The sequence below is a fragment of the Lissotriton helveticus genome, chromosome 12, assembly GCF_964261635.1.
Source record: "Lissotriton helveticus chromosome 12, aLisHel1.1, whole genome shotgun sequence".
Taxonomy (NCBI): domain Eukaryota; kingdom Metazoa; phylum Chordata; class Amphibia; order Caudata; family Salamandridae; genus Lissotriton; species Lissotriton helveticus.
In genome coordinates this window covers 235,904,101-235,925,682 of record NC_136073.1, presented here as the reverse complement: position 1 = coordinate 235,925,682, position 21,582 = coordinate 235,904,101, and the positions used below count along the sequence as shown (strand labels likewise).

Genomic DNA, 21,582 nt, shown 5'->3' with positions numbered 1-21,582 from the left:
TGGCTGTGTTTTATATAGGAGAGGATTGACGCTACTGGAGCTGTTTGATGAAATATAGGATTGATGCTAATGGAGCTGTACTTGTGAGGCATCAAGTAGGTGGTTTAGATCAAGGTAGTCGGTGAGCTGATGGTTGATGGGTTTCTTGAGTACTCTGGCTGGGTATGGGAATAGGGCTTACCGCTGGATAGCTTTTGAGGTTGCTGGGTTCGCTGGGTTGAAGAGATGGTGTGAACAGTGGTTGGTGGGTGCCCCAGAGTGGATGGAGGACATGATGCCCATGGTGGCCTGAAAGTTGAGTGAAGATCAGGTTGTTATAGCTGGGCAGGTGATGAGGTTGTCGAGGCTAAGCGTAGTGGGTTGGGTGTCGAAGTTTCTGTAGATTGTGGCAATCTTGCTGTAGAAGTAATCTGAGAGGATGTTGCAGAGTTGTCGGGAAGGGTGGACAGAGTTTTCTGTGGCTGTCTGGTTGAAAAATTCCTTGATGATTTTCAAGAGTTCCTTAGTGTGGTTTGCCTCAGCGTCTATGTGGTCAGTGATGGCTGCTCTTTTGGCCTCCTTGACGTGTCGGTGATAGTCTGTGAGGGCTGTTTTGTGTGCGGCTCTGTCAGAGGGGGTCATGGTGATGCGCCATCACTTCTCAAGTTAAAAACTGCTATTCTTGGTGGTTACGAGCTCTGGGGTGTTTCAGCCAGCATCTCTTGAGGTTCTGTTGGTTTTTGCCAATTTCAGTGGGGCAACTCTGTTGGCGAATTTATTGATACAGGCGAAGAAGTCGTGGATTGCCTGGTTGAGATTGGCTGATGTGTCCAGTGGTGTGGAGGAGAGAGTCTGCTTCCATTGGCTCTCGATTACTTTGTCACAGCTACGGTGGGTGGTGCTGTGGTGCTTGGTGATGGTGTGTTGGGCATCAGAGATGGTAAAGTGTACGATTGAATGGTCGTCCCATGTGAGCTCCATGATGTGGGTGAATCGGACTATGTTGCTGGAGGAGAAGATGGCAATGAGGGTGTGCCTGGCTTGGTCTGTGGGTTCGGTGACTAGTTGGGCGAGTCCAATGTTGTTGAGGTTCTCCAGGAGGGAGGTGGAGTTAGCATCCATGGGGTCCTCGATGTGAAAATTGCAATCGCCAAGCAGGAAATGTGGAGAGAGTCAATGGCGAGGGGGTAATGAGGTTGGTGATGGTAACTCAGAAGTCTGGGTCTTGGTGGTCTGTATGCAAGATGCAAGGGTGCCTCTTATTGTTGCCTTGGCGTCAATTTGTAGTCTTAAATTGAGGTGCTCCATGAGAGGCGTTGGGTCATTGTTTGTGGTGGTGCATTGGATGGATTCCTTGAATATTATGGCGATTCCCCTGCCGTGTTTGTTGGAACGGTCTCTGTGTATCATCATGTAGCCGTTAATAGTGGCAATGTCGGGGTTCGAGGTGGGGCTGAGCCGCGTCTCAGTGATGAAGGCCATGTCTGGGGTGAGGGTGGTGATGGTGTCCCAGATTTCAGTGGCGTGTTTGCTGAGTGATCGGGCGTTGAGCAGGATGCATTGGAGTAGTTTTGGGTTGTTAGTGGTCTTCTGGGCGGTAGCTGTACTGGGTCCAGCGTGAGTAAGAGATCCTGTTTGGCAGGAGAAGTGGCAGTGGTGGAAGACGAAGGGTCCTTTGGTAGCACGTGGAGAAGACGTGAATCAGCGGGTGTTGCGGCATCCGGAGTTAAGGGCCAAGAGCTCCTTGGTGGAGTAGCGTTGGATGGTGGGAGGACCAGGGGACCTGACGCTGGGCGCGGTCCAGGCGCAGATGGGTGCAGACGGGCTTGCCTTTGGCACACAGAGGCACCCAGCCACACAGCAGCCTTCATAATTAGTCCTGGGAGGTGGAAGGGGCGGTCGGGGAGGTGGGAGGGCGGGCGGGAGCTGCGTCGGCGGAAAGAATTGACGGGAACAGGAAGGGGGTGAATGAGCTAACAAAACAATCTGACAGTAACCAGAATAAACCAGTAACCAAAATAAAAACACTATGTAGTACCAGTAAACCAATTAGACCAAATAGGGCAAACAATATATATTAGCAGTGGATAGAAGTAATTAAATGAGTAGCAAGCTCCTACAGTCGCGGGGGGATGTGAGAGCCACGGGCTCGAACCTGGGGCAGTGATGCTGGGATTGCGGTGGCAGACTCGAGAGTTTCTGATCAGCAGTGGCCAGTGTTCAAGGGCTATAGTGCTACAGGATTTTGCAGAAACCAAAGCCGTGTGCAATTGAAATGGATTATGCGGTACAGGTGTGAGCAGTTGCACAGGATTGTGCAGTAGTCAGAGCAGTGTGTAGTTAGATGGGATTATGCAGTAGTCTGAGCTGTGCGTTTTTGCAAAGAATGCTGTAGGCAGAGCTGAGTACGGTTACACAGGATTATGCAGTAGTTAGAGCAGTGTGTAGTTAGATGAGATTATGCGGTAGTCGGAGCAGTGTGCAGTTAGATGAGATTATCTAGTAGTCTGAGCTGTGTGTGTATTTGCAAAGGATTGTGCGGTAGACAGAGCTGCTTGCGGGTACACAGGATTATGCAGTTGTTTAGAGCAGTGTGCAGTTAGATGAGATTATCTAGTAGTCTGAGCTGCGTGTATTACCAAAGGATTATGCGGTAAAAAAGAACCGATTGCGTTTACGATGGATTATGCGGTAGCCAGAGCTGTATTTTATAAAGTTGCACGTCGGGTCCATCTGGTGATCATTTGCAATTCATTAACAATCTTCCGCCTTGGCTCCCCCTCCAACGCGGAGCTCGCCCGCTCCTCCGGAGGGACGCGCGCATTGGCATTTCTGTCAGATAAAATATTCACAGCAGATGTTCGCTGCTGGCTTCAGCTGTTCGGGTTTATCTGGACGAGGAGAAGGAACACTTCGCGTCGACAGTGCGTGGTTTCATCTGGGACAAGATGTAATCCTTTTCCCAGGCTCGTTTCACGCGCGCAGCTGGCAGCAGGGGCCGGAATTAGCAAACCTGCCTTCCTGTGGGTGGGCATAGAGCTGTCGGAGGGGGTGAGACGGTGCCCTATGGTAGAGGGACCCGCGCCGTCGCAGTGTGCTATTGCAATGCCCTATCGAGGAGCGCCACCCAGTGGACAGGACTGTGCAGTGTGCTATTGTGCGGGCTTGAACCCTGTGGTAGTGGTTGCACCCTGTGGTAGAGGGTCACACACAGGGCACAAGTCCTAAAAAAAGACGTGGGGAGGGGGGGACACGCTGTCACCGGAAGTGACGTCACGACAGGAGGTGACGCCACGAAAGGTGGCTTGCACCAACGGTCTCATTGCCTCCCCTCGCTCACCCCTTAGATGCGATTGCATCTGAGAAGCCAGCACGTGAGCAGCGTGCTGTGAGCTGTGAGCTCCATCTCGCCCCAGAGAGGGCAAAGAGTGAAGTCCAGCTGTTTGGCAGGGGGGACGGCGTCCACCCGGTAAAATAAGTGGGGGACGCCGTCCACCCGCGTGGTACCCCGACTCGAGCCCTGGTCACACAGTGCGCTAGTGGAAAGGGTTGCGCTGTCGTAGTGTGCTATTGCAGTGCCCTATCGAGGAGCGCCACCAAGTGAACAGGACTGTGCAGTGTGCTAGTGTGCGTGCTTGAACCCTGTGGTAGTTAGTGGTGGTACCCTGTGGCAGAGGGTCACACAGCGCGCTAGTGGAAAAGGCTTCGCAGTGTGCTATTTCACAGCAATGCTGTGCCGGAGCCGTGTCCTAGAGCGCCACACAGTGCAAAGGACTGTGCAGTGAGCTAGCTTGCACAGTGCTCTATGGTGGAGGGTGGCATAGTGCGCCAGTGGAAAGGTAGTGCAGTGGCAGTACGTTACTGCGGATTAGCACACGGCGCACTATTAGAGGGACCACACTGCTATGTTGTGTTTGCGTAGGACTGCGTAGTGCCACGCCATGTACAGTTTGCATACAGCGCAGCGGGTGGAGTAGAAGGCACGCGCTGCTGTTGTGGGGGCAGCATAGAGCACCTCGTAGAGAGTCACGAAGGACCCTACTGTAGAGCAAAACACAGCTTCTTTGCCTCTGCGCCCACGTCTGTAATAGGGCGCGGGTGCAAAGGGATTCCCTCATTTGCATGGGGCACTCTCTCATTCAAATGAGGTAACGCCCCCTGAAGATAAGGCTGGCGCTTTATGTGCGCCAGTGATAGTGCGCCAGTGCTATCAGTATTACAGAAGGGGCGGTAATGCCAGTGTCCCAGGGGCGCTCAAACGTCCGTGGCCCCCGGGGGACATTCGAATACGGCCCCTGGAACACTTGTGTTTGCTGCTCCTAAGTGGGCACCTTGCATGGAGCTCAGGGCTTTGCGACAAATGCAGTATGAACTTAGGAGCTTCGCTGATGGATACTTACATGATCCGCTTACCCTCCCACTCTCCAGGCCAACCTGCCCCTGCTCCAGCGGGAGCTCTTGCACTGCGCCCGCATGGCCAAGCAGACGCCGGCGCAGTACCTGGCCCAGCACGAGCAGCTCCTCCTGGACGCCAACGCCTCCTCGCCCATCGACTCCTCCGAGCTCCTTATGGAAGTGAACGAGAACGGCAAGCGGCGGACCCCTGAAAGGTAGGCCCTTGGCCTTGTGTGTGTGTGTCTATTTGATAGTCAGGCCCTGGGCCTGATATATGCGTCCATCTGAAATTAAGGCCCAAGGCCTGCTTGTGTGTGTGTTCATCTGAAAGGAAGGTCCCGGGCTTGCATATGTGTGTCTAGGGCCGGCCTTGGGCAGGGGTGAGCTGGGCCCAGGCCCATGGGGCCAAAATTCTGAGGGGCGCAGCAAGGAGCCTCCTGACTTCATGCTATACAAACAGCAACTCATCCATCCCACCTGGTCTCAATGGGGTCCCATTAAAGACTTTGTAATCAGCCCCTAATGTACTTCAGCGTAATTGTTAGCACCCCATAAACCCCTTTCCCTCCTCCCATCTTCCTCACACCTCCTGTAGTCACACCGCAAGGACCCCGCCCCACAACAAACACCAAATGTTCTTTCTGTGTCTGTTTTAAAGGTAGGCCCGAGCCTGCATTTGTGTGTTCATCTGAATGGTGGGCCCCAGACCTGATGTATTTGTCCATCTAAAAGGTAGGCCCTGGGCCTGATGTATGCGTCCATCTGAAATGTAGCCCCGGGCCCTGTGTAAAAGTCCAGTCCATCTGAAAGGTAGGCCCGGGCCTTCTTGTGTGTGTCCATCTAAAAGGTAGGCCCAGGCCTCATGTATGTGTCCGTCTGAAAGGTAGGCCCGGGCCTCATGTATGTGTCCTTCTGAAAGGTAGGCACGGGCCTCATGTATGTGTCCATCTGAAAGGTAGCCCGAGCCTCATGTATCTGTCCATCTGAAAGGTATCCCGAGCCTCATGTATGTGTCCATCTGAAAGGTAGGCCTGGGCCTGCTTGTGTGTTTTCATCTAAAAGGTAGGCCCGGGCAAGCTTGCGTGTGTTCATCTAAAAGGTAGGCCCGGGCCTCATGTATGTGTCTGTCTGAAAAATAGGCCCGGGCCTCATGTATGTGTCTGTCTGAAAGGTAGGCCCGGGCCTCTTGTATGTGTCCTTCTAAAAGGTAGGCCCGGGCCTCATGTATGTGTCCATCTGAAAGGTAGGCCCGGGCCTGCTTGTGTGTGTCCATCTCAAAGGTAGGCCCAGTCCTCATGTATGTGTCCATCTGAAAGGTAGGCCTGGGCCTGCTTGTGTGTTTTCATCTAAAGGTAGGCCCGGGCCAGCTTGTGTGTGTTCATCTAAAAGGTAGGCCAGGGCCTCATGTATGTGTCTGTCTGAAAGATAGGCCTGGGTCTCATGTATAAGTCCAACTGAGAGGTAGACCCGGTCCTCATGTATGTGTCCATCTGGAAGGTAGGCCCGGGCCTGCTTGTGTGTTCATCTAAAAGGTAGGCCCCGGCCTCATGTACGTGTCCGTCTGAAAGGTAGGCCCGGGCCTCATGTATGAGTCCATCTCAAAGGTAGGCCCCGGCCTCATGTATGTGTCCGTCTGAAAGGTAGGCCCGGGCCTCATGTATGAGTCCATCTCAAAGGTAGGCCCAGTCCTCATGTATGTGTCCATCTGAAAGGTAGGCCCGGGCCTGCTCGTGTGTGTGTTCATCTAAAGGGTAGGCCCGGGCCTCATGTATTTGTCATTCTGAAAGGTAGGCCCTTGTTCAAGACTTCTAATCTCTTGCCTGGATCTTCTCCGCAAACTGTCACATATGGCGACACTACAAGTACATTTTAGAAGGGGTTATGGGGGGCTGGCATTGGGCCACAGATAAACTGACAGGGACATCTACAATAGCGACATTAGTGTAAATGTGGCTAGATAAATGGACATACACGTTTAGTAAGTTTCCTTGAAATGTTTAAACCTGACTTTGGATGTATTTATCTACATATATTTATATATATTTTAATATAGATATTTACACATATAAAATCAGATTGAAACATTTTAATCAGACAACACTGCCTCACAATGCACAGTACGTAGCCAAATGAATGTATGTGGCGCAGTACAAAGTTTCTTTTTTATGTGTCGTTTCCTGTCACATTCAGCAGCTGTGGTGGGTTGGGCCCAAAAGGGAGCCAGGACAAATAGCGCTGGGGTGCAGGCCCCATCTGGCCTTCCTCTGGAGATGCCAGTGCTCTCACTCTCCACTCCCTCTTCTCTCAAGGTCTGAGTCTGCAGCACTCCAGTCTCTCAAGAGCTTCTCTCCAGGGCTTTGCTTCCTGGCCTTCAGTCTCCACAAGGCCTCTCTACAGGTCACTCCCTCCAGTCATGGTCTGTTCCTCTCAGTGACCTAGAGTCTGTACCACTCTTACTCTCTACACCTTTTCACCATCATGGTCCGCACCCCAGTTGGTGGAGATCCAGTGTTCTTTAGCTGAATTCTGTAACCCACAAAGTCTCTCAGAAGGACAGTACTTGCAACTCTGGCCATTCAAGATCTTCTAACTCTCACTTTATTTCCTCTGTGTCTGCTGTCCTCTTAGAACAAAACCCCTTTGGGCATTAAGTCAATCAAGGTCTTCTCTTACTCTCTCTCTCTCTGCATTGCATCTCTCTGGGATTTTGGTCCTTAGGCTAGACTTGCAGCATCTCATATGGTCACCTTTCCCATCTCTCCAAACAGGACCAAAGAAAATGGGCTGGATCGTGACCCCCTGCACACCGAACACCTCAGCAAGCGACCATGCACCATGAGCCCGGCCCAGCGCTTCAGTCCAAGCAACGGGCTGAACCATCACCCCAACGGACTGCCTCACCCCACCCCTCCGCCCACACAGCACTACCGCCTGGAGGACATGGCCCTAGCACACCACTACCGTGACACCTACCGCCACCTAGACCCAAGGGAGCTGCGGGAGCGACATCGACAAGTCGGTGAGTACTGCCGTGTTCGGTTCATCCATACTGTTCCCATGTTAACACTGACCACTGCATGGGTATGCTTATACTGTCTTCATCCACACTGTTACTCTCTATTAATCTTTTCACCATTAACAGCCCTTCAATATACCAGGCTTCCTTCATTTTCTATTCTAACCATTTATACTTCCAATGCTCAGATAAGTGCCTAGCGGTAGGCGTGTCTGTGTTCTCTAGTCCCACCTCTCTGACATTCCTGAATGTTTGTTTGATGTCAGCTGGGGCTTTGAGGTCGATATTACCATGGTGCCCCTCTAACCAGATATTTGTAGGGAATATTTCAGTTGCCTGCAGAGTTTCCCAAAGAGTTATGGCACTTCCGCAGAACTCCCCCACCTCAGCCTTTTCCTTGGTGCTCCAGTCTTACCGCACTTCTCCTTAAAATCCATGTTACGCCCTGTTCTACAGCTGTGCTCATACCTATATCGCAAACCATTTCCAACAATGAGAATTCCAGAATGTTGTTTCAGTTTGATGATGTCTTGTTGAGGTGCGAGACCCACCGTGGTATCATTCAATACAATGCCCTTGTTCAGCATATATATGTAAATCATTGACATGGGCCTATAGCAGTTTATCGACAACATGGAGAAAAGTTAGTCCTGTAACTGCATTCTGCTCAGGAACAAACGCAGAACATTCTTTGACCTGGTGCTCCTGCTTTAATCGCTGCAGTTTGGTCAAGCACTTACTCCTAAACAACATAATCACACTTTCTTCCTTTGTCTTGCAGCTGTCCACGGCAACCGTCAAGAAGAAGTCATTGACCACCGGCTAACAGACCGGGAGTGGGCCGAGGAATGGAAGCATCTCAACAATGTATGTCCAAAAGAGAGGGAAAGGAGGGTCATGGGGTAGTTAACAGAGGAGAGACATCACTAAGCATTAGTAGTCCTCAAACCAGCTACTTGTTGACATTATGCTTGCCTTTGATCCTGTTATGCATTCTGCTGCCATTTGCTTCGATTCATGCTATGGAAGTACCACATACATATATACATACATACATACATACACAGGTCGCGACCTAATGGCCTCAGGTCTGCAGTGGCCAATGAAGCCCCAGTGGACATCTGGGATTACCTAAGTAGTAGTGCTGAATTACCAAGTGGTAGACAAACATTCCCCTGGAGACGAGGAGTGAGAAGCACAAGTGCCCCAAACTCACGCCAATAAAAACACGAAGGAAGACCCAGTTCGCGGCACATGTGGCTGTAGATACACATGCTGTGTGTACTCCTGCCGTCCAGTGTTGGTCTCAGATGTGTGCAACTTGTATATGTTTGAAGAAGTCTTGTGAAGTCATGAGGTGTGGTGCTCCTTCTATCGTAGGTAATGCACCGGGGCATCAGCTCCATAGTTGAAGCATGTGAATCTACAGCTCTACATGCCATGAACAGGCCCTTACAGGGTAATTAACATTTTGGTTTCATACCTGGCCCTGTTCATGTCCAGCAGAGATAGTCCTCCAAACACACTCTGGAAATCTGTTGATGATTGTGTGTTCTGCAACATGAATATTTTTTTCTCTCTGTAGAAAGAGAGAGAGAGAGAGAGAGAGAAAATCCATGTAAACAATGGATTAGCTCTTTTCACACTTAAATAATTGAAAACACTATTATTCATTCTTATTGTACTCATTTTATTCATGCCGTTGATGTAACTGAGCTTATAGGACTGAGTGGACCTGGCAGAGTTGGAACCAGTGACCTGCAGTTTACTTACCAACCTATATCTACAGTAGACGCTTATGCTAAGAGTCCAGTTTAGTCTATCGTAGCTGAGTCTCTCTAGTCATCTGGTGCCATAGCCATGTCTCCTAAAACATTAAAATTAATAAATGATGAAGGCCAGGACTGGATGCTGGTTCTGTCTTCTTTGTTCTAATATAGCATTAATGAACATCATAGGGGATATTATCGTGAGCTAATTGTAAACTATCCAAGTGAAGCAGCCCACATTGCAGACGTGAAACTAGAAAGACAATTATCTGAATTATAATGCCCCATCAATATTCATTTTTACTATAAACAAGCTTTTTAGAGAGCAGCAGGGATCTAGAAAGCAAAGCTCACATGCGGGGTGTACTTTTCCGTAATGTGCTTGCGAGGTTAGATAGCCTACAGTCTATGGCGCTATTACAAATACCTTGACACTTGGCAGAAGAAAAAGCATAGGAAGTCCTATTCTAATTGGTTTGTAGACCATGTTTACATCACAAAGGTCACATTTGTGAAAAGTGACCCTTTGTTACCACCTTTGTTACCACTTTCGAAGTGCACTGAATTGCCTGCACAACCTGAATATTCCATGATATAATGTAATGCTTTTGGGAATCTCCTGTTGCTCCTGGGACATCTGGCGCACACCCACGGTCGGTAGGGGAGTACCTGCTGGGGCGGTGACGTGGGGAGGGGCAGGGTGGGGGTTAGTAATGTATGGATAATGGAGGTTTGCAGGTAAGTAAACATTTAAATAAATCAAACTAATTTCGTTGCGCGCACTGCAATGCATTTGGGGATGCAGTGCGCGCAACGAAATTCGTTTGATTTATTTAAATGTTTACTTACCTGCAAACCTCCATTATCCATACATTACTAACCCCCACCCTGCCCCTCCCCCTCCACACGTCACCGCCCCGGAAGGTACTCCCCTACCGACCGTGGCTGCTGGCGCAGTATCAAGTCCATTCCATTCTGCAATTCCCCATTTCAAGAACATGCAAATTCTTTGGCATTGTCAATGTCATTCATTGGACAGTACATGGCAAGCGATGTGGATAGCGCTGTCCCTTTCTTTATTTTATTGTGCTTTATGAGTGGGCCCAGGACAAGTGAGGACGTTGTCAAGTGTCTTGGATCAGCATTGTTTTTATTTTGAGACCAAGAGTGCCATCAAATAATAATTATAATAACCTGGTATCAAGGAGCAGGGAGCCGGCAGGAAGATTAAGCAAGCTATTGCCCAGAGTCACATGGTGCTGGGCACACCTGGTGCCGGGGATCGAACCGTGATCCCCGTGTTCAGGAGTCAGCCGCCCTGGCCGCTGCGCCATCAATGGGCTCTATTTGCACATCAGTGGTACCATGTCACATCTCAATTCAGGATGCATTGGGTCGAGGGCCTTGCTTGAAGGTGCTTGGGCAGATGGCAGCAATTGTAAAGCTTCAGCTCCAAAGACTGGGTTATCTGAACCACACGGCCAAGACCCAATGACCTTGAAGGACACTAAATTAATGCACATTGAAGACCTCCACCCACTTGTTTAAGCAAAAGGACAGGCAGAATGAGGTGTGTGGTATAGCAAAGCTTACTTTTTCATACTTTCGGGCAAACACTACACTTAGAAGACAGGTGCCTAGCACTTTGCATGGATGTAATTGAAATATATACAAGTCGCTATTGGCCTTGTGTGACTGCCACACATGCCACTTTTGGCTTCTTTCGAGATGAGAATGGGTCACCCATAAGTATGTGTACTTTACATTACGGGTAAATGCCTGGTACATTGCAGAAATGGAACCAGATTGGTTGGATGTCATTCTGTTGTATTAACCATAAGCAGGTTAAATCATTTGTGCAGTTTACTTGTAAGAATGCATGGGAAGTTTTTGCCTGCATGTTTCCTACCTTGTTGTTGAGCCTGTACGCAGTAGTTAGTGCGGTTATTGAGTATGCACAGGTGAGATATGTTTTTTCTAGTAAAAGGATAGTATAGATTTTGGACTGTGCAACATACTCTGGGAAGCAGGTTGCAAATTGACTATGGTTTTTATTTTGTGCCTATCTAGCTGCTGAACTGCATTATGGACATGGTGGAGAAAACACGCCGCTCGCTGACGGTGCTACGCCGCTGCCAGGAGGCGGACCGTGAGGAACTCAACCACTGGATCCGCCGGTACAGTGACGCAGAGGAGATGAAAAAAAGCGTGACCACCACCCCTCAGCAGACACCGCGACCTCACAATAGCTCCACAAACACTGAGGTACCGCAGCTCGGTGAGTACTTTGGAAATCCGTGTACACTGCATATCTGTCTATGACTATGCCCGCGTCCTGTTGACGTTCACCTTTCAGAAGAACCAGCCTTTTGGGATCTCCCAGTTCAACAATAGGACAACAAGGCAGCCTGTTTCTCTGTCATGGGTAGAAGAGAAAAAAAAGTTTACAAGGCAAGACTGGTTCTCGCTGACTGGAAAACTGTTTCAGTGGGATGGAAGACAGCAAGCCCGTTAAGGGCGCAGGATAGTGTCAGAAGAGATGTGTGTGTGTATTTGGGAAGCAGTTCGGCGGTCCCTGTGATACTGATTAGGATTCAGGAGGCGCTAGCATGCTGGCGCGGTGATTCATTCTCTGGGAGTATAGATGCACCCCATTATCTCAGTGCATCCTGCCAGGACACGCGTTTCTATCCCACCATTTTATTCCATGGTTCCCCATTTGTTCTTATCGCTCAATCCAAGTGATGTTTGTCCTGTCCCACCAGCCCCACCAGGGCTCTACTTCAGGTTTCATTGTATGCTTCCAGAGTTTTCTCACCCAGTGCTTCTCCCCTCGCACCACTCATTGTGCGAACTCCCCGAGATCCTATATTGACTTCAGTCAGACCTTCAATGAAGGGGGGGAGGAGAAATCCCAAACAGCCTGGCTCTAATTAAGCCTTTTTGTGCAAAACCAAACATTTCTTGTCCTCAAACGGCTTTCCCTCAATTGTCCAGGCTCCTGTTCAGTCTCACGTCTCGTTGTGTAGCATAATTGCTCTGTAGGTTTCTACGCCTTGCCCAACCACTATAATCGCTGCGTTTCTTGCTCCAACTTTCTTTTGTAAGTTTATCCACTCTGTTCCACCACTCTCAGACCTCTCCTTCCTCTTCCATCATTTTTATGTAGGTTCTTCCATGTCGCCCCTCCTCTCCCGCCACTGTTCCCTTTACCATCATTCCTTAGTAAGCTTCACTACTTAGTCACACCACTCTCTCCACTGCTTTTTCTGTCCCATCATTCCTTTGTAGGTTTCTTCGCTTCTTCCCAACAATTCCATAAATCTTTCCACCTTGTCCTACTGCTTTTGTAATGGTGATTTATATTGCAAACTGCGTTCTCAGGTTCTCGGACAATGCCAACAATTTTTGAGATCTGAAGTCTTACCATGCGTTTTGTTATCATTTCAGAAACTCACCGGGATTTTTCGCATAGGCCTCAGGCTGGCTACATGCCGGAAGAAATCTGGAGAAAAGCTGGTGAGTGTCTGTGTGCTTCTAGGTCCCTAGTTCAAAATCTGGCATTAAGTGCCCCAATTAGCTTGGTCTGTGGCTGTCCTTCACGTATTGTATATTATCAACTCACTTGGCAATATCAGTTTATCTCAGTGACCAGAGATAAACCGTCTCTATAATACTCATCTTAACCTTACGAGTTTATCTCACTGTGCAATGTATTACTGTCTCTAAAGAAAGTATAGATTACAGCAAAGAAACATGTTTGAAAATTTAAATATATTTTTGACCCACCTGAAAATATTTTATGTTGTTCAAGACACTCGTACACCATAAAAATGTTTACTTCCAGTAATTCGGAGCAAAATACACAATCTCATCTGAAATCCTGTTGATGCAAGATGTTTTCTTCAAAATTTATACTAAAAATATCTGGAAGCATGAGTGTTGAAGATCTTCAAACCAAGTAGCAAGCCATTTCCACAATTACTAATCCTGGTAGAACATGGTGCTGCTGAGCTGTTTCACGCTAAAACACGAGCACTTCAGGGTAGGAGGAAATCTCGACCTGCGAGCAAGACGATGGTGGGATCCAGAATAAAAAAAACTATGGTTTATTTCAGAAACTTGCTCTTATAAAAATATACAATTTGGCAAAAGCAATTAAATCAGGACCACATTTAAGGCAAAGATGTACAAATCGAACAAATAAAGGGAGCATTTTTTTTTTGCCCGACCTGTATAAAATATCTCAAGGCTTCTTGTGTGAATACCACACCACACCGGAAGTGCTCTGGTTTGCTGGGCGCTGATGTGCATGTGTCCGCTCCTCAAGCTGTACCCAACATCCATCTCCATTGTTTATCTGGAATCAGCGAGGAGACATTCGGGGCCTAGAATTGTCTTTGAAGACCCTCTGTACTTTCTGTTTGGTTGCAAATAAAAAGGGTGGGCCCTAAGCTGGAGTTTTGGGAAATTGCTCTGAAAGGTCACTGGCTCTGAAAGGGCAGTAGGGCTGGGACCCAATCATCAGCATAGCGCCTATGCTCTGCCTTTCAGATCCACTCTCCTTGCAATTCTATCAAAAAGGCTCGGATGGTGCAAGGACTTCTGGTGCCACCGGTGAAGTGAAATTCTGCTGCTCCACCCCCAAACAATGGAGGCATTTTTCATTTTCTGGGTGCAATCACCACCAGCCTCCTGCTATTGAGGCAGCTGCGCGCTATACAAGAATACCTAACTTGCGTAAGGTGAAGATATATTGCCTTTTACTAGAACTGGCCCCAGGGTGTGGCACCATTGGTCAGGCCCCGCACCAGCCTCTTACACTGGCTTCAGTCTCAGCCAAGCTGAGGCAGAGTAGAAATGGAGCAATGTATATCTGTAATAAGGTCTCTTCCTGATCTGTGCTCGAGTGCACACCTGTCAGGGAGCAGTGTGCTACTCTGGGTAAGGAAACGTAAACCCTACTACATGACACACATCTGACCTTCGAAAAATAAAATTCATGTACCTTTAATGTCATTAATCTTTGCGATTTTGAACTGTTGAGCCCTTGTATACACAAAGCATGATGCCACCCTTCACTTCCTTATTTTAAATCTGATCATTGTTGCCCAGAAAAGAAAAACAGGAAGGGAGTGCAGATGGCAAGAGAGCATGGGTAAAAATATTCAGTGCTTGGTTAAATTACTGTTTTTGTACAGCTGCGGATTAGGGACCTTCAAATGGAAGGCATTTATTTTACGGGTAGAAAAATATATATATTTAGAAAACAAGGAGGGCTATTTTCTTTTTATGGGGACAAAAAAGCTGAGCATCAGGAATACGTACGAGGTAGGATGCGAGTTATTTTTATCAGACGAGCAAAGTTTTATCATAGTTTCCGAACACAAAGTTTCATGCTTTTTCTATACCTAGGGCCAGGCTTTGGTCTTTTCTCTTTAAATAGTCCTGCAAGCATGTTTAATTTAAGTGTATGGCTCGCATAAGCTTTCCTCACAAGCTTTTCACCTCTTGCGAGTGAAAGGCTCGACAATTTACACTTGAAAACAAGAAGTTGGACATGTGGTGTGTATGTGATGACGTTTCAAATGTGTTAGCCTGTTGGGAAATCGAGGAATTTTCCTAAAGGCTCAATTGCATATTTGCGTCAGCTGTGTCTGTAGAAACCCTGCTGTGTCTGTAAGAAACCCATCCTGGCTGTGGTAAGAGGTTTCCTAGATCCAACCTCGCTCCTCCTAAGTAAGCGTGCCATGCCTTCCCCACTTGATGTGTGTTCTTCCCCATTCTTTCTTCAGAGGAGGCTGTGAATGAGGTGAAACGCCAGGCCATGTCAGAGCTCCAGAAGGCGGTTTCAGACGCTGAACGAAAGGCGCATGAGCTGATCAGCACGGAGCGACTCAAGATGGAGCGGGCCCTGGCAGAGGCGAAGCGGCAGGCCTCCGAGGATGCACTGACAGTCATTAACCAGCAGGAGGACTCAAGCGAGGTAACTGCTTCCTCTTGACTAAATACAGCAAAGACCAAAATCAAAAGAAACAGGGAGTCAACATTCCGGGGTAGAACGTTCAGAGGATATGATGCCAATTGACCAAAGTCTAAGGCAGCTGGAACTACCTAAAGGCATATGCTGTGTCGTATTATTGTCCTGTAGGCATTTACCCTAAAGACTTCCACTGCTACCATACTATGGACTATAAACCACTAGTAATACATACAGTCCTCTAACCATCAGTGCAATCACATCCTGTTCAATACAGGGAGATGATCCAACCCATACCTTGGTGTCTATGGGACTAAACATCCAGAGTGCTAGCGTCGGTTCCCCTCGGCCAATCACTTCAGCTACCAGCGCCTTGCTCCCCTTACCTGCAAAAATTGGGAGCACATAGAAATCAACTAAAAAACAGTATAAAACTAGACTCTTTTCTGTATGTACCTGAACATAATTCACAAAGTGCCCTCTAATGTCCCACATCTAGCTGCCACAGTTTGCTCTGGAACGGTCTACCGGCTGCCCATCAATTAACGGCACCCCAACACTCACCCAAAAGAAACTGAAACTCTATTTCGCTCATCTGTTCTTGGTCGCATACCCGACCATGTTCCTGATATGATATGATTTCCTGTATATTTGCTTTCATACCTACCCTGACACTGTTACCTTATTTGCAATTTTCCTTCCTTCCAGGAACTCTGTATTTTTTTAAGCTATCCTGTCATTGCGAATTGTTCTAGCACCTTTTATGGTGTGACTCACACCATAGGCATATATTTCATACATTCATATGTACATCAATTAATATACAGGGACTAGAACAAGGCCCTATCTACATTTTACAGAATTATTATTGGTAGGGTACATGAGACATTGAGTTAACTGAACATGAAAATAAACACAACCATTTGAGATAATGTTTTATGTGGCTAAGCTTAATTGAGTTGCGAAAAATAAAGTGCTGGGCTCTATGCGATTTAAATTAACAAGGCATTAAAGAATAAAGAACAAGGAGCAGCAGAGCTAAATGCATCTCCCCAGAATTTTAAATAACTGTGCAAGTGGTTCTTGGAAAGTCTACCGCAAGCGAGGATCAAGTGTTAAATTCACTAAAGCAAAGATCCTTGGATGTTCGAATATTTTGTTAAAATTTCATAAAGGTGTTTATAGCATGCAGCGTGAACAATCTAATGAGAAGAGGTTAGCAAGCATTGATGCTAATATTATGACAAGAGGTAACAAAAAGGAACAATACTCTTATGAAAAGGGGGTTTCCGGTATGTATGATGACGTTATGATAAGCTGATAGCCCATATCAATGTATTAGGCAAAATAAGCTTAATAAAATATGTAAGGTTTTTGCAAGTCAATCAGGTGTTTTATGACCCTATAGAAAAACAAGCCCTAATACAATATCCTTTTTAGGTCTCGCCTAGGCAGCTCGCATGGTGTTGCTCTAGGAGGGCCTTTAGCCATTGGTCTTCACTTTTCAAGCCATCCATCTTGCGGAAGCGAGCAGCGGCGCGGCCACGTTAATTACAAACATATGGCCGCTGCTCGCTCCCGCAACGTGGATGCCGCTACAAGCACAAGTGCGAGTGCTTTAAAAGTGAAAATAGTGAAGAGCGCTTGTTATCTACAGTTCTTGATATATGCCACCAGCCTTACCTGCTTTTTGAATACCATGTATGTCCTTTTCCACAACTCCTTCAGACGTTGCCAAGTGGCCCAATATTGGTATTTTAGCCAAGAGCACTTTGGAAGTTAGGATTGTTTTTGTCCAAATGTACAGTTTACTGATATCAGAATGCAGCATGTTGTTAGCTGAGAAGCCAAGACTGGTTGATTCTGTCACATTTGGACTTAAGGTGCCTAAGAACTTGCAAACAGTTTCCAAGCAAAATAAAAAAACTACCTTAGCAAGAGCGTAAAGCTGGTTAATGCATAGGGCATTCAATGAAGAAATCTGCCCCTCTCACTAAAATAAGTGGCTATTGCTCGGTGTACAATGCAACGTGATCTTGCGGCTTATAGCTAGGCGTGTTGTTGTCTTGGACTTTTCATGGGGAGGTAGGGTTGAGACACTGATCTCTGTAAGGAGGCAAAGCATCTAACGTAAAGCTATCTGCAATCACAGGCTGGTTTACTGTGGTTACTTCCAGCCTTTCCTTCAAATTTGCCAGGGAGATGGCTGGCCTATACTCAAGCAGTCTCTTTGCTCCGTAAGAAGTAGGGATTTCTCGTTTTTCTGCCTGCTTCCAATGCACAGTGACTGTTCAGAAAGCTGCACACCATCTTTAATCACAGTTTGAAGGAAGGCCTTCTGTATTCAACCTCAAAGGACAGGAGAGTGTAGCGCGACTACTTCTTTGTAATAATGGAGTAGTGATCTCATTTACTTACTAAAGGTTTGTTCTGGCATCTGAATGCATGTATAATGAGAAACACAGTACTTGACATCAATATAAAGATTACTCATATTTTATACATTTACAAGTCAGCAGTGCAATGTATGTCTGATATTGTTAGGAAAATAATGCAACATACCGTATTTTCTGGCGTATAAGGCGACTGGGCGTATAAGACGACCCCCTACTTTTCCTTTAAAATATAGGGTTTGGGCTATATTTGCTTGCTCATAAAATAACGCCGGCGTATAACACGACCCCCAACTTTTGAAAAGATTTTCAAGGGTTAAAAAGTCGTCTTATACGCCATAAAATACGGTATATTATAGGAAAGCGCTAGCATATAGCAGGTATTGATTATTGTTCATAATATTGTTAGGTGGTGGAGCACAGAATGTAGAAAATAGTAAATCTGGTCACATACATTAATCATAAAAGTAGGACAAGTGGTAACATACAGCACAATATCTATGTGAGCTTTGGTGGCATAGAAGCTGTAAAATATGAGGAGAAGGTGTCTGTGTACATTAATGATCACTGTATGAGATGTGGTAGCATACACTGTAGATAATGATATGATAAGGAAGCATCACTGATAAGCGTATGAAACGCTGGCATGCAATGCCGATAATACGGGGGGAGGTAGTACTATGAAAAATTGCTAACATTACAAGACAATGGTTAACTTAAAAAAGAGACAGTATTATGAAGAAATTATAGCATGCAATGTAGATAAAGTATGAGAAGGGGTGGCATTCATCTAGAACTAAACATGAAGGCGATAGCCTATAATTATGATGATATGAGAAGGTGCATTAATGCAATAAGGAAAGTTAGTGCAGTGTGCGTAATATTATCTGGAAGTGGCAATATGGAGCAATGAAGAAAGGTGATGGTTTCATTTTATTCTATATAATTTATCCTATGTTTGATATATAAACATGTAGATATTTACTGTCAGGATGCATGATGCTATAAAGACTAAGAGCCCTAGTGGAAAACATTTTACGAGACTTTAGTTGCCACACATTGATTGAATTGTACATGCAATGTACTGAATGGTGCAGAAAATAGTTATGTGCCCAGACATAAGACCCACAGAGGATGTAGGAGTCCCAAGGACCTGGTTTTATCTTCCCCGCGTTAAGATGATTATTGCAACCATATATGCCTCACTCGCTTATAAAAATGGATCAATTTTCAATTGAGATCAAATTTTAAACAGATATGTAGAAGAGGATAAGGAGAACTGATCGGTTGTTCTGCCACAACTGCATAAGTTTTACTGCACCTCGCCACAGACAGTGAGGATGTAATAGGTCACTATTAATGCTATTGAAGCTTAGTTGAATTTTGTTCGAGGTTGCTGGAACAGGATAATTAGAATAATTGTGCTTTGTTTTTTCTCCCTTGTGGGATTCTGCTTCTATACAGAGCTGCTGGAACTGTGGCCGCAAAGCCAGCGAAACCTGCAGCGGCTGCAACACGGCGCGCTACTGCGGCTCTTTCTGCCAACACAAGGACTGGGAGAAGCACCACCACGTTTGCGGGCAAAGTCTGCAGGGCCTTCACTCGACACCCTCCACTACCACCGGCGTCACCCCTGCCACCGGGGTGGGTCCTGCTCCGTCGGATGTCGTGGCAGTCAGCACAGCTCTTTCCAGTGTAGCAGTGGCGGGCAGTCCCAGCGAAGCAAGCTCAGCGGCTGCTTCGCGCTCTGGCACCCCGGCAACACCAGTGCCGCACGAGACTGCATCCCGCTAAGAGAGAGAGAGACTGGTGGAACAAGGTTTAGACAAGCCTACAAGGTCAATGCTGCTAGTGCTCCTCTTAAAAAGAACTGAAAATAAATAGCATTTAATGCGACTTCTCCAGCTACCTGATGACGTCATTTGACCTCTGAAACGACCTCTCACTCTGATAGAAGGCTAATGGATCTGCAGAAACTGTACTTTCTCTGCAGGCTATACAGACAAAGGAAAACAACCTTCTATTGATTTTACAATGGTTTTAACTGTCTGGAGGTTTTTGCATATTTATAGCTGGCATTGAAGCTCAGAAGGAAAAGCAGTATCTATGGATTTGTGTTCCCTGTGTAGTAAACAGAGAGATCGGAGTTGCATCCAACAACAAAAAAAGGACCATCCTGGCCCGCAGGGAAGTAAAAATTACAAAAAATACAAGCCTCTGCTGAAAAGAGGTCTTGCTTGACATAAGGCAAAAAACTTTTGGATGTTTTTTTTTGTAAACAAAACTAAATAATCAAAAAAAACTGTCAAACTTTGGCTTTAAGTGAAAAATAAAATCCAAAAATACTACTAAAAGAAGATCGAAAAAAAGCGAAATGATTCAGAAGTTTACCTGTCAACTACCTTGCTAGCTAGCCAAGAAGACATACCAGACACACCTCCGCTCTAAAGGAAATCCAAAAAAACAAAAAGGACGACAAAGAAGTATAACAAAAATGATCCAAACCTACTCTCCAACTGCCAAAGTTTTCTTTGCTTTTAAGGGTTTCTTTTTTACTTCAGGTTTTTTGTTGTTATTTGACACATGGAGCTGCACTTATTTTTAGAACCAAACATAGGGGTGAGATGGAACGCTATAGCTAGGATGTTGGATGTGAGAACAGAGGAAGTGGGGGGGAGGGTCGTCCATGCACTTCTGGTCATCACGGCGATACCATGTCACTCAATATTTATTGTTACCAAATCTATATGGTGTCTAATGGAAGGATGCTGCTCCCCGCACCACACCTAGCATCCTAGTTTCTTGGACTAAAACTTGCTACTACTCTGTAGACCTCAGCAGCAGCTGTGAAGCTGCCTTTTCAGTTCCTGGCAGGTTAATATTAACAGCGGCGCACAACAGTGTTCAATGAGTTTGCCAGTCTGATTGCAGCTAGTTCCGATCAGAAACATGTATAGGGGCAGGAATGTATCGAGCACCATAAATTCTACATCCGCTCTTTGTAAGCCCACCACGTGAGCGGGAAGCTGAGCAGGTACTATGGAAGTTCTTCGCCAAAACTGAATGCTCGTCTTTAAAGATATGGTATTGATAGTGGTCAGATAGCTTGGCTGGACTTCTCTGAACCAGGATTTGGCAGAGTTCCTGGTTAGTTGACCATTCTGTTTCAGGAGTTCCCTTTTGGATAATGCTTGTTTTGCAAACAAGCCTTTGCAACAGCTTTATCCTCTTTCATGAGCAGACTGAAGATGTAGAAGCTTTGTGAACATGGTAATGTAAAATCTCCCTTCTGGTCCCTGTTGGTTCCCTTGTCATGACCATCACTCACATTGCACCCTGACATAGAATACATCCCTGTCCCACTCTGTAGCAGTGTTTCCAAAATAGAGTAACCTATCATGAACAATCTTTCATTTCACAGCAAGTGTACTGCGGCTTTTACCGTCCTTCTGCTTTCATCGAGTTCCATGAATGCAAAATGCAGAACATCTTTGCAGACTGCTCATCGTGATAACATAGGCTGTTGAGCGCAGTGACTTGCGAAAGTAAGCTGATTGGTTCCTCCTAGAAGGTGGGTAGGTTGTGTCTGCAAAGCGTGGATGAGTGTGGGATGGAGCGCCTACCAAAGCCCATCTTCCATCCAAGCTTCGGGCTTCCTCCAAATGGCTACACTTATTTTGCTAAACATTTAGGCCCAGTTTAACTAAGGGTTGATGCATTGGTGCAGCTTGCACAATATTATGCTGCACCCACAGGTATCATCAATGCAAAGTCAATTGATGAAGTTCTTTGCGCCCCCCAAAACATTAAATAACCAGCTTGGTTGTGTTGTGTTCGAGGGCTGGGATGGAAAAGTGGTAAATCCAGGAAAAAGTCAGGAAAGTCTGCCAAGCATATGACACATTATTACTTGTGAAGCAAAGGATATTCCATAATACCACTTGGGAGGGAGATGAGGAGGGAAAACAATATTTGTCAACGTTTGCAAACTGTGCTGATTGGTTACTAAGGGCATTATATATTTTTTTGGGCGGGGGTGGGGCTGAGCCT

General features: G+C 46.5%; 1 protein-coding gene across 3 annotated transcripts in view; it reads left to right on the top strand.

Annotated features, from left to right (window-relative positions):
- CBFA2T3 (CBFA2/RUNX1 partner transcriptional co-repressor 3) overlaps window positions 1–20,542 on the top strand; it is a 364,941-nt gene extending 344,399 nt beyond the window's left edge. For all 3 annotated transcript variants that reach the window (XM_078670370.1, XM_078670372.1, XM_078670371.1), the window contains exons 5-11: window positions 4,408–4,589; window positions 7,143–7,393; window positions 8,172–8,257; window positions 11,230–11,437; window positions 12,610–12,678; window positions 14,955–15,145; window positions 18,997–20,542. In XM_078670370.1, coding sequence (XP_078526496.1) covers window positions 4,408–4,589; window positions 7,143–7,393; window positions 8,172–8,257; window positions 11,230–11,437; window positions 12,610–12,678; window positions 14,955–15,145; window positions 18,997–19,326 — 1,317 coding nt within the window. In that variant the 3' untranslated portion in view covers window positions 19,327–20,542. The remainder of the gene's footprint in view (window positions 1–4,407; window positions 4,590–7,142; window positions 7,394–8,171; window positions 8,258–11,229; window positions 11,438–12,609; window positions 12,679–14,954; window positions 15,146–18,996) is intronic.
- Window positions 20,543–21,582: the final 1,040 nt, after the last annotated feature.